Source organism: Gopherus flavomarginatus, chromosome 5 (assembly GCF_025201925.1).
Source record: "Gopherus flavomarginatus isolate rGopFla2 chromosome 5, rGopFla2.mat.asm, whole genome shotgun sequence".
In the NCBI taxonomy this organism is placed as follows: Eukaryota; Metazoa; Chordata; order Testudines; family Testudinidae; genus Gopherus; species Gopherus flavomarginatus.
In genome coordinates this window covers 87,958,431-87,970,399 of record NC_066621.1, presented here as the reverse complement: position 1 = coordinate 87,970,399, position 11,969 = coordinate 87,958,431, and the positions used below count along the sequence as shown (strand labels likewise).

General features: G+C 45.6%; 1 protein-coding gene across 3 annotated transcripts; it reads right to left on the bottom strand.

Annotated features, from left to right (window-relative positions):
* Nucleotides 1–1,185: 1,185 nt before the first annotated feature.
* Nucleotides 1,186–11,967, bottom strand: FAM180B (family with sequence similarity 180 member B). Of its 3 annotated transcripts, none has more exons than XR_007774479.1 (4): nucleotides 7,867–11,967; nucleotides 5,563–5,642; nucleotides 1,624–2,395; nucleotides 1,186–1,441 (listed from the first exon to the last, which is right to left on the bottom strand). XR_007774479.1 is itself a non-coding variant. In XM_050953628.1 (4 exons), exons 2-4 carry the CDS (start codon nucleotides 7,952–7,954, stop codon nucleotides 1,952–1,954), a joined length of 612 nt encoding a protein of 203 aa, XP_050809585.1. In that variant the 5' UTR covers nucleotides 7,955–7,978; nucleotides 8,410–11,967; the 3' UTR covers nucleotides 1,186–1,951. The 3 variants fall into 3 exon arrangements, 2 of the variants coding, with proteins under 2 accessions (XP_050809585.1, XP_050809584.1); XM_050953628.1 differs by having other exon boundaries at nucleotides 1,186–2,395; nucleotides 7,867–7,978; nucleotides 8,410–11,967; XM_050953627.1 differs by having other exon boundaries at nucleotides 1,186–2,395.
* Between the last annotated feature and the right edge of the window lie 2 nt (nucleotides 11,968–11,969).

The window sequence follows — 11,969 nt, the reverse complement described above, 5'->3', positions numbered from 1 at the left end:
CACTCCTGTTATAGAGGGACCAGTGTGGATGGCACTAAGATTGCAGAGGATTGGGGGCAGTGGCAGCACAGTAGTATGAGAGGTTGTGGGAACCCAAGAGTTCAGTGGAGCAATGGATATTAGGGGGCTCCTCAGAGCTATGGGATTAATGTTTTGTGTGAGATCTGTGTTCAAATGTTGGCTTGGATCCCAAATTCAATAAGGTTTTATAGGTCTCAGCCTAAACTTTGGCTGAAACTTGCCATCAACTTGGCTTCATTCACAGTCTTTGTTCAAAAGAAGACAAAGCCTCTAACCTAACCACCCATGAAAATTCTAATCCCAGACAGTACCTCCTTATCTGAGGTCCTCATATCAAATGCCATAGTCTCAACCAAGAAAGATGCACCTCACCTAGGGTCCTTACTTAAACCTTAGCAATATTGTAGTCTCAAATCTTTCACCCTCTTGTGAAACCCAAACCCAGCCTTATATTCATTTCAATTTCTCTACCTCAATCTATATTCATTTGCAAGACCCCCATGGAAATCTTACCCCTAAAAGACTAAGTGACTTGCATAAATGGGTGAAGGTTTGGGATTAGGGGTGTACAAAAAAGTGTAAGATTATAGCGTGAGGAAGTATTTACATTTTATTTCCAGTTTCCAGGAGTTGGAATGCAAATAAGACCCTGGTCCCAATTTCTACACTCTTTGCAAGATCTATGACTTGCAAACTCCCTGTTCTCCTGTAAAATTGTAACTCTGACCTTTAAAATCATTCTCCGTGCCCCAAAACCTTGCTTCTGGGCCTGGCATTATTGGGTTACTGCTTCTCATCTCCATCTGTCAGATAATGAGAAAAATATAAACTAGGTTCAAAGTTAATTGTTGCTGTTGGGAATATCATTTTCTGCATGCATTTCTGAAAGTGGCTCCTCTGTGGAAGTTGCGAGTCTAGTAAAACTGTGTGGGAAGTATGACCCTAACCATCAAAGCGCAGGCTGTAGAGGCTCAGGATTAGTGCATCTACAGTGTAAATGGGAGGGCCAGCACAAACCAAGAAATCAATACCAAATAAAACTCACCTGGACTAGCTGAATGTATGTCACTAATACCATTGCGGAGGGAGTATTACAAAGAAGCATCATTGAGTTCTACATTGATTAAATTCCTGATTATAAAAATCATGATTGCACATATACAGTACTGTTCCAATTACTTTATTTGTAAAGTACCACAGATGTAGAAGAAAACTCTCTACAAGAGGTAAAATCTTCTGTACAAATAACTGGATCCCTGCCCTCAAAAGTTTAGTAGATGAGAAACAAGCAAATACCCATTCTGTACTAATACAAAGTGGGTAATGATATCTATACCAGAAGGGTTCATGGAATCAGTACATTTGCAGGAGTTTTTCGAAGGAAATGGGTGCATATTACTTGGGAAACTGTTCCAGGCACCTGGTATGGGATGACAGATAAAATGAGTCAGAACTTAATATGAATCACCACAGAGTGTAGCCACCTATAAAGTGGACCACAGCAATTGTATGAACAGCACAGCTATGCTGTACAGTGAGTTACTGTAGTAAGGGAAAAATACTGTATCCAACTGGGAATTTAGGGAGGCAAAATGGAATTACCTGAGATGGAATTCAGCCATTACATGCTAATACCTGGACTTCTGGAAAAAGTGCTGTGACATCTCTAATGGCGATCGGTGATCAAGGCAGAAGTGCATCTCAGAAGTGTGTTTTCTACGGAGATCCTAGGGAGACATCCCAGGCCTTGTTTCACATTTAAAGATGGGACAATAGCTGGTTGGATAAATGCCTGGAATTTTGCCAGTATAATACAGAAAGCAAAAGAGGAAGAATGGTGGCACTTTTGCACAGTAACCAGCATAATCTGGGATGACTGGCAGCATTCAGAATAACAAGAATGCAATTGAATCTCATCTTGTCAGTCTCCTTACTCAGTGCCTCTCTTCATCATGGCCAGGTTGGAATGATATGACTTTTTCAGTGAGGTTAAATAAAAAGGCTTCTCCTTCCAGGGCCAGGAAGCCAGGAGAGTGGAATTTGCAGGGCAGAATCCCTTGCAGAGATCATGGAGGATTTCATCAACTAATTGAGAAAAGAAACTGATCCAGAGATTTTTGTCCAGGCCCTGAATGGAGCGAATCTGATAAGCGCAGTAAACGCTGGTGAAGAGAAGCTGATCGAACTCTACTGGACTCAGAGGGGCATCTGCCTGTGAAAGATGTTTCAGCTGCTCCTTGATTCCTTCTGATGTCTTGGGAACCTGGTGCTGGAAGATCTGGAGAAATCGCTTTGCTGAGCGCAGAGAGGCCAATTCCTCATCCTGCAGCCTGACTGTCTCGTTAGCCTCAATCTCCAGTCCTTCCCAGAGCAACTGAAAGAGAAGGGCAGTATGAGAGCAGGAAGTCTAGGGCCAACCACTGTCCTGCAGCTGTGGGTCCCCTGCAGGGATTATGAAGAGATCTGCCACCCCTAACAAATCCAGGATTGTAAAAATGAAGTCAGGGTAGGGGGATGTGTAGGGTATGCAATACAATATGCAAACAAGATTGCTAAAGGTAAAACCATGTACATTTGAACAAACAAATGAGATTTTGTTTTCAGGCTCCTGCGTGTCTGCCTCCCACCCTATCCTTGACTTCCCCACCCAGTTCCTCTCATCTGCCCTATTCTTCCTTTCTAACAGGACCGGCTCCAGGCATCAGTGAAGGAAGCGGGTGCTTGGGGCGGCCAATAGAAAGGGGCAGCAGTCCTGTTCATGGGGCGGCACGTCCGAGTCTTCGGTGGCAGGTCCTTCACTCTCTCTCTTCCTCTTCAGTGGCACTTCAGCAGCAGCTCAGTCGGGTTTATCTTTTTTTTTCCCTTCACCGCTTGGGGCGGCAAAAAAGCGGGAGCCAGCCCTGCTTTCTAATCCCGTAGTTCCCTTGCCTCCTATAGTGCTGTTCTCTTGCCTCCCCTCCCCACATTCCCCTGCACCCAACAACATCTCTGTCCAGCCTGTATATGTCTGACTTCTTCTTGGTCTCCCTTCTGGGCTTCTACATTATCCTCTTTATCCCTCTTCCTCATCCCTCACTTCATTTCCTCCTCGTAGCAGCCTGCCTGATCATATTAGCCAATGGAAGCCTGACTTCCAAACCATCCAAAATAAGGAGAGAGGGTGGCTAATTTTATTATGGGGGGAGAAGGGAAATCACAGAGAAGTTATTGCTAAGAGCCTAAGCAGCTTAAAACCAGACCCTAAAATCCTGAGTTGGGGTAGTATCACAAGGGCTGGCAATGCTTTAGTCCTATCTGACATCTCTGGGCAGCACCTCCTCTTCCCTCCATCTGAGGGCCAGCTCCCCTCCTTCCTTCCCTAACTTGCTCCCTGACGTTCCCTGTTTCTGTCTCTTGCATGGCACTTCTCTGTGTTTGTCAGTGACGCAGACAGGTTTTTTCATATGGGGGCGCAAGAGGAAAAAAAACCGCAACTGTTGAATAATGCTTTAATGAGTTTTGTAGCGACTAAATTTGTCCACTGTTAATGAGCTTCTGTTCCAAACTCAGAGTTTCATTTGTCAATGCAATCCCTACATTTGGGGGTGGAAGATGAATGCCTCTCCTTAAGCTTCCAGTTTCTCTGTTCCATGTATTCTCCTCCTCTCCACCTTGTATCTCCTCCACTTTGTATCTGGCCTTTCCCCTTAGCTTTGGGGAAGCCAGGCAGCATCTGCTGCTTTCTCCTGCGTCCTGCACAGCAGGCACAGCTGTTAGCTCCTGGATGTTCTTTATATTGTAGCTGTGTCTTCTCTCCCTGGGCAGAGGCGGAGTTCAGATCTCCCTGCCTTTCCCTCGTCCTAGGGAGAACAGCAGGGCAGGGTGCATCATGCTGGTCTGTGCCCCTTCCCTGCTCTGGGAGGGAGCGGGACTGGCTCTGTCCCGTGGCTGGGGGAAAAGTGACACCAGGACATGCTGCTTTGGGCAGGGGACAGAGTTGGGGCCTCTGCCTATCTTGCAGCTCCACCCACAGGCTATCCCACCAGGAAAGGCCAGAATTCCTGCCCCCCTTGCCCTGCCCACAACAGGATGCCTTCCTCTGGTGCATCCCCCTGGCTCCCTGCTCTGGACGACTTCCCCGAGGGATGGGGCGAGGGGGGGCTCAACCCTGTCATGAGGGAGGGAGAGCAATGGATGCTAAAGTCAGAGACGGAACAATTCTAGTGGGGGAGGTATTGTCTCTGTGGGAGGGAGCCCAGCCCTACACGCGGGGGAGGGCAGTGTGGGAGGGAGCTGCAGGCCCCGCACACTGGGGGCGGGAGCTGCATGGCCCCATCCCCTTGATCTCTCCTTACACACTCAGCCTGTCCTCTCTGGAACAGGCAGCACAGGGCGAAGAGCCCTGATCCAAGCTGTGTCCTCGCTGCGGGATCCTCACTGCCCAGTACCCCGACTCCTGGTGGAAAGTCTGCACTTCGCTACAGTGCTGCCCAGAGCAGGCCAGCCTCGAGGTTGGTGACCGCCCTTTGGGACAATCATCACTGGAAATACGGTTCCACTCGTGGCAGCTCTGTGAGCCGTTACTCTCCCCGCATGCTGCCCCGGCAGAGACTCCACCCGGCCTCCGTCTGAAGCGCACAGTGATTTTATCCATCTGTCCACCATCAGCCCAAAGGTGCTACCTTGTGGGACATGTTGTGATGACTGGAGGCTTTGCTTTTGTGTACACCTTATTAGAGAGAGAAGGAGGGTGAGGTAACATCTTTTATTGAGCCAACTTCTGCTGGGGAGAGGGGCCTGAAGAAGAGCTGTGTGTGTATTAAAAGATATTATCTCTTTAATATCCTGGGACCAACACTGGCTTCAGCAACATGGGGTATCCCCTATTGTCCCATCAGGAAGTTCAAGGACTGTGCTGACCAGGAAGCCAGGTAAGTCTACCCCTTAACCCTGGCACCAAACTGGCTACCTTCTGTCTTTGCTCAGTGGGCTCCTTTCTATTTGCTTTCTCTCAGTTCATTTGAAAAAGCATTCCTACTGCAGTATGGCCTGTCCCATTCACTTATTACTCCCCTACTCACCCCTCTAAAAGTGCCATAATTAAACCTACCTTCCTCAGAGCATAAGCCAACCAACAACTGACAGGGGTTAAGGAAAGTTATTCCATAATTATCCATTGTGGGGTTTCCTCTGAAGCATTTGGTGCTGGCTACCAACAGAGACGGGATGCTGGACTAGTTAGACCTCACTTGTGGGGTGACCAGACAGCAAGTGTGAAAAATCGGGATGGGGGGGAGGTTAATAGGAGCCTATATAAGAAAAAGACCAAAAAAAACAGGACATCTGGTCACCCTACTCACTGGTCTCATTCAATGGCAGTGACTTTGCCGAGATGTATACTAAGGCATCTTCTAGAGTCTCCTGAAATAGAAAAACAATGAGAACTAGCGGAACATTTGGGTGTTTAAAGGTAGATTGGGCAGGATCCCCCACTCCTAGTCCTCACAGGAGCTCTCACACTCTCATCCTTTCCCATGGGCCCCACAACATAACCCAAATAACCTCTAGCATGACGTTGGCATCCTCCAGCTTGTTATGAAACACATTCACATCAGCATGGTCCTCCGTGTGAAGTTGCCCATCTGGAAAACATTAAAGAGCCACAGAGCTTCAGAGAGCAACAGCTTAGCACATCTTCCCTATCGCCTCTCACTAATCATGTCTGTCTATCTTTGATATTTCTGAGGTGCCTATGCCTCTGGTATCTAAGGGTATAAATATACAGCAGCTGAGAGGTGTAATTCTCAGCATGTGTAGACATACAGCTGATAGTTCTCTGAGCTAGTGCTTAAAAATAGCAGCATGGCTGCAGCAGCTCAGGCTAGCCATCCCTGATACCGCCAGAGCCACACCGCTAGTTTTAGACAGTAGCTTGAACAAAGCTTATGTGTATGTCTAATCACCCTGGGAATTACATCTCCCAGCTGCTTCGTAGATGTACCTTAAGTGCCAAAGAGTCTAACCATTGGATTTGGGGGAGCAGAAGTGGGGTTTTATCAGGGAGATAGAGCAAGTTCAAGAAAGTGAAGGGAGGATTTCAGGACATTGACCCCTTACTCCCAGCCAGTATCATTCTGGAGCTGGGATGTTAGGGAGCAAAAATATCTGCTTTGGTAAGCCTGTGGGAAAACCCTCCGTGCTGGGATTTGTATCTGTCCCATTTGGTCCGAGAAGGATTCTGAACTGATCTCCTTCAGTGACTGTTTTGTAGCATCAGCTTCCAGGAACTCATATTGTGCAGGGAAATGATTAACCATTAGGACACCAGCTAATTCCTGGGTGGATGTCACCTGAGGCCTTGGCTCATTTCAAGGGGATTTAAGCTAAGGGAGATGAACACTGCATCAGGGAGGGAGAGTTTCTGACTACTGAAAGGTAGCACTAACCTAGGATTCTGAGGCACAGCCCTCCCTCTTCTCTTGGCCTGTGTGCTAATGGATACTAGCTCCCCTCCTATCAGTTCCAGACTCCTTCAGGCCAGGGAGGAGGAAGCAGGGTCATGTTGGGTGGGCCAGAATTGGAAGACAACTAGCATGGAACACAGAATTTCTCTGTGCAGAAAAGCGGTGCTGGCAGCAGGGGGAGAGGGAATGGGAGGCTGGCTCCCTTTTTGGAGTGAGGGAATCTTCTGGTCCTCATGTGAGGAGGGAGAAGACAGAGCTGATGTTGGGTAAACTAGCCATAAGTACTCAGCATATCTTTCTATGGGATCCCAAGTGTTAAAATTAGCAGGTGCACATAAACAGAAATGTGATTTAATCTTTTAGTTGTATGGTGTTGCTATCAAAACCAGCTTCCAACTTTCCATTCTGGAGGAAAGCTCCCTCTGGGGATGGTAGGAGCTGTTCAGAGATGGATACTGCTTTCCCTTCTGCCTGAGGGAAGGTTCATTTCTCTACACAGCTGCAGACTCCCTGATCAAAGCCAGATGTGCTTTCAGAATGTTAGCTGGGATTACAGAGGCTGTTTCCATCTCCTCAATGCACATTCCAGCAAGGCTTATGGCTCAGGTAAAGATACAGCATCCTCTGAGAGCCGCTTTTCTGGATTTCTCCTAGTGGTTACCTGATTCCCATTTCACCTTCTGCCTATTCTGACCACAGCTAAGTGCACAGATCTCTACAGTGGGGATTTCAATGAACGAACAGGGTTTCAATGAATGAACAGAAAAACCCGCAAACCACTCTTACTAATATTTAAAAAATACATTCCAGTGTCAGTGTAGAAGGTAGAGTAAAACATACATAAAACAAAACATAACAAGAAATGTATGAAAATAATTGGCCCAACAGAAGCTGTTCTCACAGGCTTCCCTCACAGTATTTCCTAATAAAGAGCCTTGTAAAGGCACCTGGAAAAGTTTTCTTCAGCAGGGGCCAAAGGAGTCTCTCCTCCTGCCTCCAAGTGGTCTGCCTCACACTAACAGGCAGTGGGTTTCTCACCCAGGGGACATCTGGGTATTTCATAGGAAATAATTCAGCAGGTGATCCTCTGATTTTGAAGGATGTAGTGTCAACAAAAACCGTAAGGGCATAAAAGGCATTTGGGGGGACAAATAAGTAGTATATGTCAGGAGTAGAGCACTCAACTTCTCTGGAAACATACTCTGCCATTCCTCTCCCCTCAGTCAGAATAGAGTCTAGCATAGAGCACAATTCATTTGCTCTCTATCACAGAAAGTTGTTTTGTCAGTACAGCCAGCCCACCGGCCTATTTGGGGAATTAGGTAAAACTCAGCACGAGTGGAACTGCACAAACACATTTGTTTTGCAGAGCAGCCTCCTCCCTTGCAGGTGCACCTCCTACCTGTCTGCTTCCAGGATCCAGCAAACACATAGAGGACCAGTGCTGTCCACAGCCAGGCTCTGAGCTGCAGCTGGAGCAGGAGCGCCATGCCAGGTAGGAGTCCTCACCAGTTCTGTAGATAAATGTCTTGGGTGAAGCGAGAACTGTTTACTGTGGCGTCTCTCCTCCCTTTCTCTGATCACAGCAGCCTCTACTGGAATGGATCCTCCCTTCTCCCTCTCTCTGACTCCAGTCCTGGGAAGGGCCTGTTGTTGAATTCTTTGTTCCCAAAGGGTATTTTCCATTGCAATCTGGAAACTTAAAGACTTTGTTGTTTGGTTTTTGGCAGAATTCTTAAAGCCTCTTTTCCAAATTCTGATTTTTCCACCTAAGTATTTTAATGGGAAGTTTCTAATTCCAAGGGATTTTCCATTTAAACACATGTGACAAACTGGAGTTTAATCTAATTTCTCTGTAGAGTGTGGATACAACCCTCTCCTCCCTCCCTTGCCCCTCCCATGCTTCTCCTAAGCTCCTTGGCTTTCTTTTAAATTTTCCATTTACTGAGTTTGGAATTTTCAAAACAATCTTGAAATATCACAGCACAACGGGGCTGGCAGTCTTTATAGGCTCCACAGCAGGACAGCAGCATCCAAGATATACAGCCTGACAAAGGAAAGGTCATTCTTTCTTTCCAGTAGAAACACTCCTGGAGGGAAAGTTTAGTACAATGATCTGTCAGACAACAAAGACAAAAACCAATCAGCCTTCAGCTAACTCACTGCCCACTTGTGTGACTGACTTCTGCATCACAATAAACAAAACCAGCCTTCAGTTTTGTAGTTATTTATACAAAATCCCACCTAGATCCCTCCCCAGCTATTACCAGGTCTCTACCCCTGTGCGCCCGTGACAGCCCCTTTCCTCATTTACAGTCCCACTCAGGCTAAAGCTTTGTGGCCTCTGGAAAAAAAACAAACCCTCTCTCCCCTAGATTAGGAAGACAGGAAGTAGAACTTTCTTAGCAGCAAGATGGAGGATTCCACTCTGCTGTAGATGCTGCCACCAGAATCAGTTAAACTATTGTTATGAGGCTCAGAGCTAATGCTCTGGCTGATGGTTTGGGTCTGAGCATGTAGCGCAGGGCCTTATGCGCTGCATGGCCCTAGGGCTGCCACTGGCAATGAATGTGGTTGCATTTAGTTACAAATGTAGATACCACTCTATGGAAAAGGTATTTGTGATCCACAGAAAATCCAGTGGCTTAGGAAGTGGGAGGCTCAGAATCTCTCTCCTGAGGGAACTGTTTTGGATTTCTGAAGTCAGGCTATTCTTCCTCACTTCCTTCAGCTCCAGTTACTCCTCATTAAACCCTTTAATCTATGATGGAATCTCTCAACCTTTTTTGGAGAGTGAACATTGTAGTAGAGATGGTCTTGTGCACACCTCCCCCTCGCCATTACATCTTCTGCTTGCAATAACTACAGCAGTTGCTGGCATACAAAATTATGTTAGGAAAATATTTAGGTGATTTTAATGCAATTTAGCACTAGGGGGGAAGTTGGCAGTATGTGACCAGGTAGTTCCCTGTGGAGCACCAGCAAATTCTCCACGTATCGGTTTGAAAACCACTGCCGCAGGAGGGTATTCAGTTATAGTTTTTATTTTTTCTTTGTTGATTTCAAGACAGACGCTCAGGTAAAGTTAAAAGCGTTCTCTGGCTGCTCCTCTTCTGCACATCTGTAAATTAGAGTTGACCAGATCACTGCACTGGGACTTGCTCTGCTAATTCATGCTAGAATATGTCAGGGTCAGTAGCAATCCCAAAGCATTTCAAAGTTAGTTGTTGTGAAGAAAGTTGGTCTGTTCCTCCAGTGGGATCTACCAGTGTCTACTAGGGCTTTGAAGACACTTGAGCCCTGGACAACTTTGGGTTCATGCTCACCAGTGGAGGAAAAATGTACATTTCCCACAGAACTTGAAATATTTCAAGGCAATGCAAATCCATCTCTCACTGGTCCAACCAACATTAGGTCAGGACTCTTCTCCCTTATTGTTACATAGTTCCCCTTCCAGCTCCACCAGCACTTTAGCCTCTAGTCTGAGTAGCACTAAGTGAGGCCTTGTAGGCAAGGATAGTATGGATGAGTGAGTAGGCTGCAGCTACAAGCATAACTTCAGTTATAAACCCCCAGCTTTCTCTCACCAGAAGGGATTTGGCCCCAGTCATAACACTAGTTTCCTCAGTAAATACTCTGGATAGTCATGAGCTTTTCCTTAAGCCAAGTGCTGTGCTCTGACTCCATTAGGATAGCTGTTTGGACTCTACCACCGTCCTTTAGCAGTTCTAGCATTATGTCTTAGCTTGGCAGGGCCCTTCACTTCTTATTCATTTCACTCAAGCTCCCCACTCCCACTTATGCAAAAGTTTTCCTTCTGTTTCACTGACCACACCTTATTTTTCTGGCTTATCACAGTAGTCTTTTGATAATGTTACATGTACTATTATTCATGGTACTTTGCCCCAAGCAACTTTGTGGGGTTGCAGCAGGGAGCGTGCTTTGTGAAGTGCTATCTGCAATAATGGATAAATTGCTGAAAAGTACTACTTACAGCACAATACATGCTGTCCCACAGCTTTCTATATTCCCACCATACAACAGCACTGGACGTGTTTTATATGTCATGTTTCTAGCTGTGGCCACAAGAATATTTTCTACCTAATTGGTGGGATGCATAGGCTCAAAGCGAAGCTGGGAATTGTATAAAACCTAGAAAGCCTGTTGACTGCTCTGACTACTGCTTCCCTCTCACAAGAGAAGTCATAACTTTTCATGACTATGCTGAAGACAACTGTCCTTCACTAGAAAAGGCAGCTCTAAGTCAAGTCCCAAACACAAGGATTTGCAGCAGCCTAAAGAAAGCCAAAACAAAACCAATGCTCGCGAGCACAGAGTGGGGAAGAAAGCATATCCTCCCTCCTCTACATATTTTACCTCTAGGCTTTTATTTCATAGATTCTGAGGCCAGAAAGGACAGTCACGTTTGTGATCATCTAGTCAGACCTCCTGAATGACTCAGGCCATAGAACTTCCCTGAAGTAATTCCTGTTTGCACTAGAGCATATCTTTTAGAAAAACATCCAATCTTGATTTAAAAATTGCCAGTGGTGGGAATCCACCACAACCTTTGGAAATTGTTCCAATGGATAATTACCATCACTGTTAAACATTTGCACCTTGTTTCCAGTCTAAATTTGTCTAGTTTCAACTTCCAAATGTTAAATTGAAGAGCCCATTATTGTATTTTGTTCCTCACATAGGTACCTATAGACTGTAATTAAGTTACCCTTTAACCTTCTCTTCCTTAAGCTAAACAGATTGAGCTTGAGTCTGTCATTATAAGGCACGTTTTCTAATCTTTTAATCATTGTCACACTGGACAGAGTATTCCAGCAGCAGTTCACCCAGTGCCAAATAATGATCTAATAAAGCCTTCCTATTCAATATTCCCCTCCTTACACATCCAAGAATTGAATTATTTTTCAGTCACTGCTTCCCAGGATAGAGTCCCCCAACCTGTAAGAAAGGAACAAAGAACATAAGCCAAGGTGTATAACTTCAAATTAATATTATGAGTTTTAAAACACAATAGTTTGCTTGTGCCGTTTACCAAGTGATCCAGATCACTCTGTATCAGTGACCTGTTCTCTTCATTATTTACCACTTCTGTCTCATCTGCAAACTCTGTCAGTGATGATTTTATATTTTCTTCCAGGTCATTGATAAAAATGTTAAATAGCATAGGCCCGGGAACTGAGCTCGGCGGGACCCTACTAGAAACTTACCCGCTCGATAATTTGTAATTGCATGTTGAGACCTGTCAATTAGCCAGTTTTCAATCCATTTAATGTATGCCTTCTTTATTTTGTATCATTCTGGTTTTTTAATTAAAATGTTTCCCTGTAAACAGGTTAAGTTCTTGCCACACCAGTTAAATAGAAAGCGGACATTTGAGTTCTGCATTATCTGCTCCCCTTTTCCTTTCTGTGCTCTGGTCTCCTCCCTAGTTCTTCCTTATAGGAGTCCCACACCCAGTTTATGATTTTTTTTTCCTGTTAATGA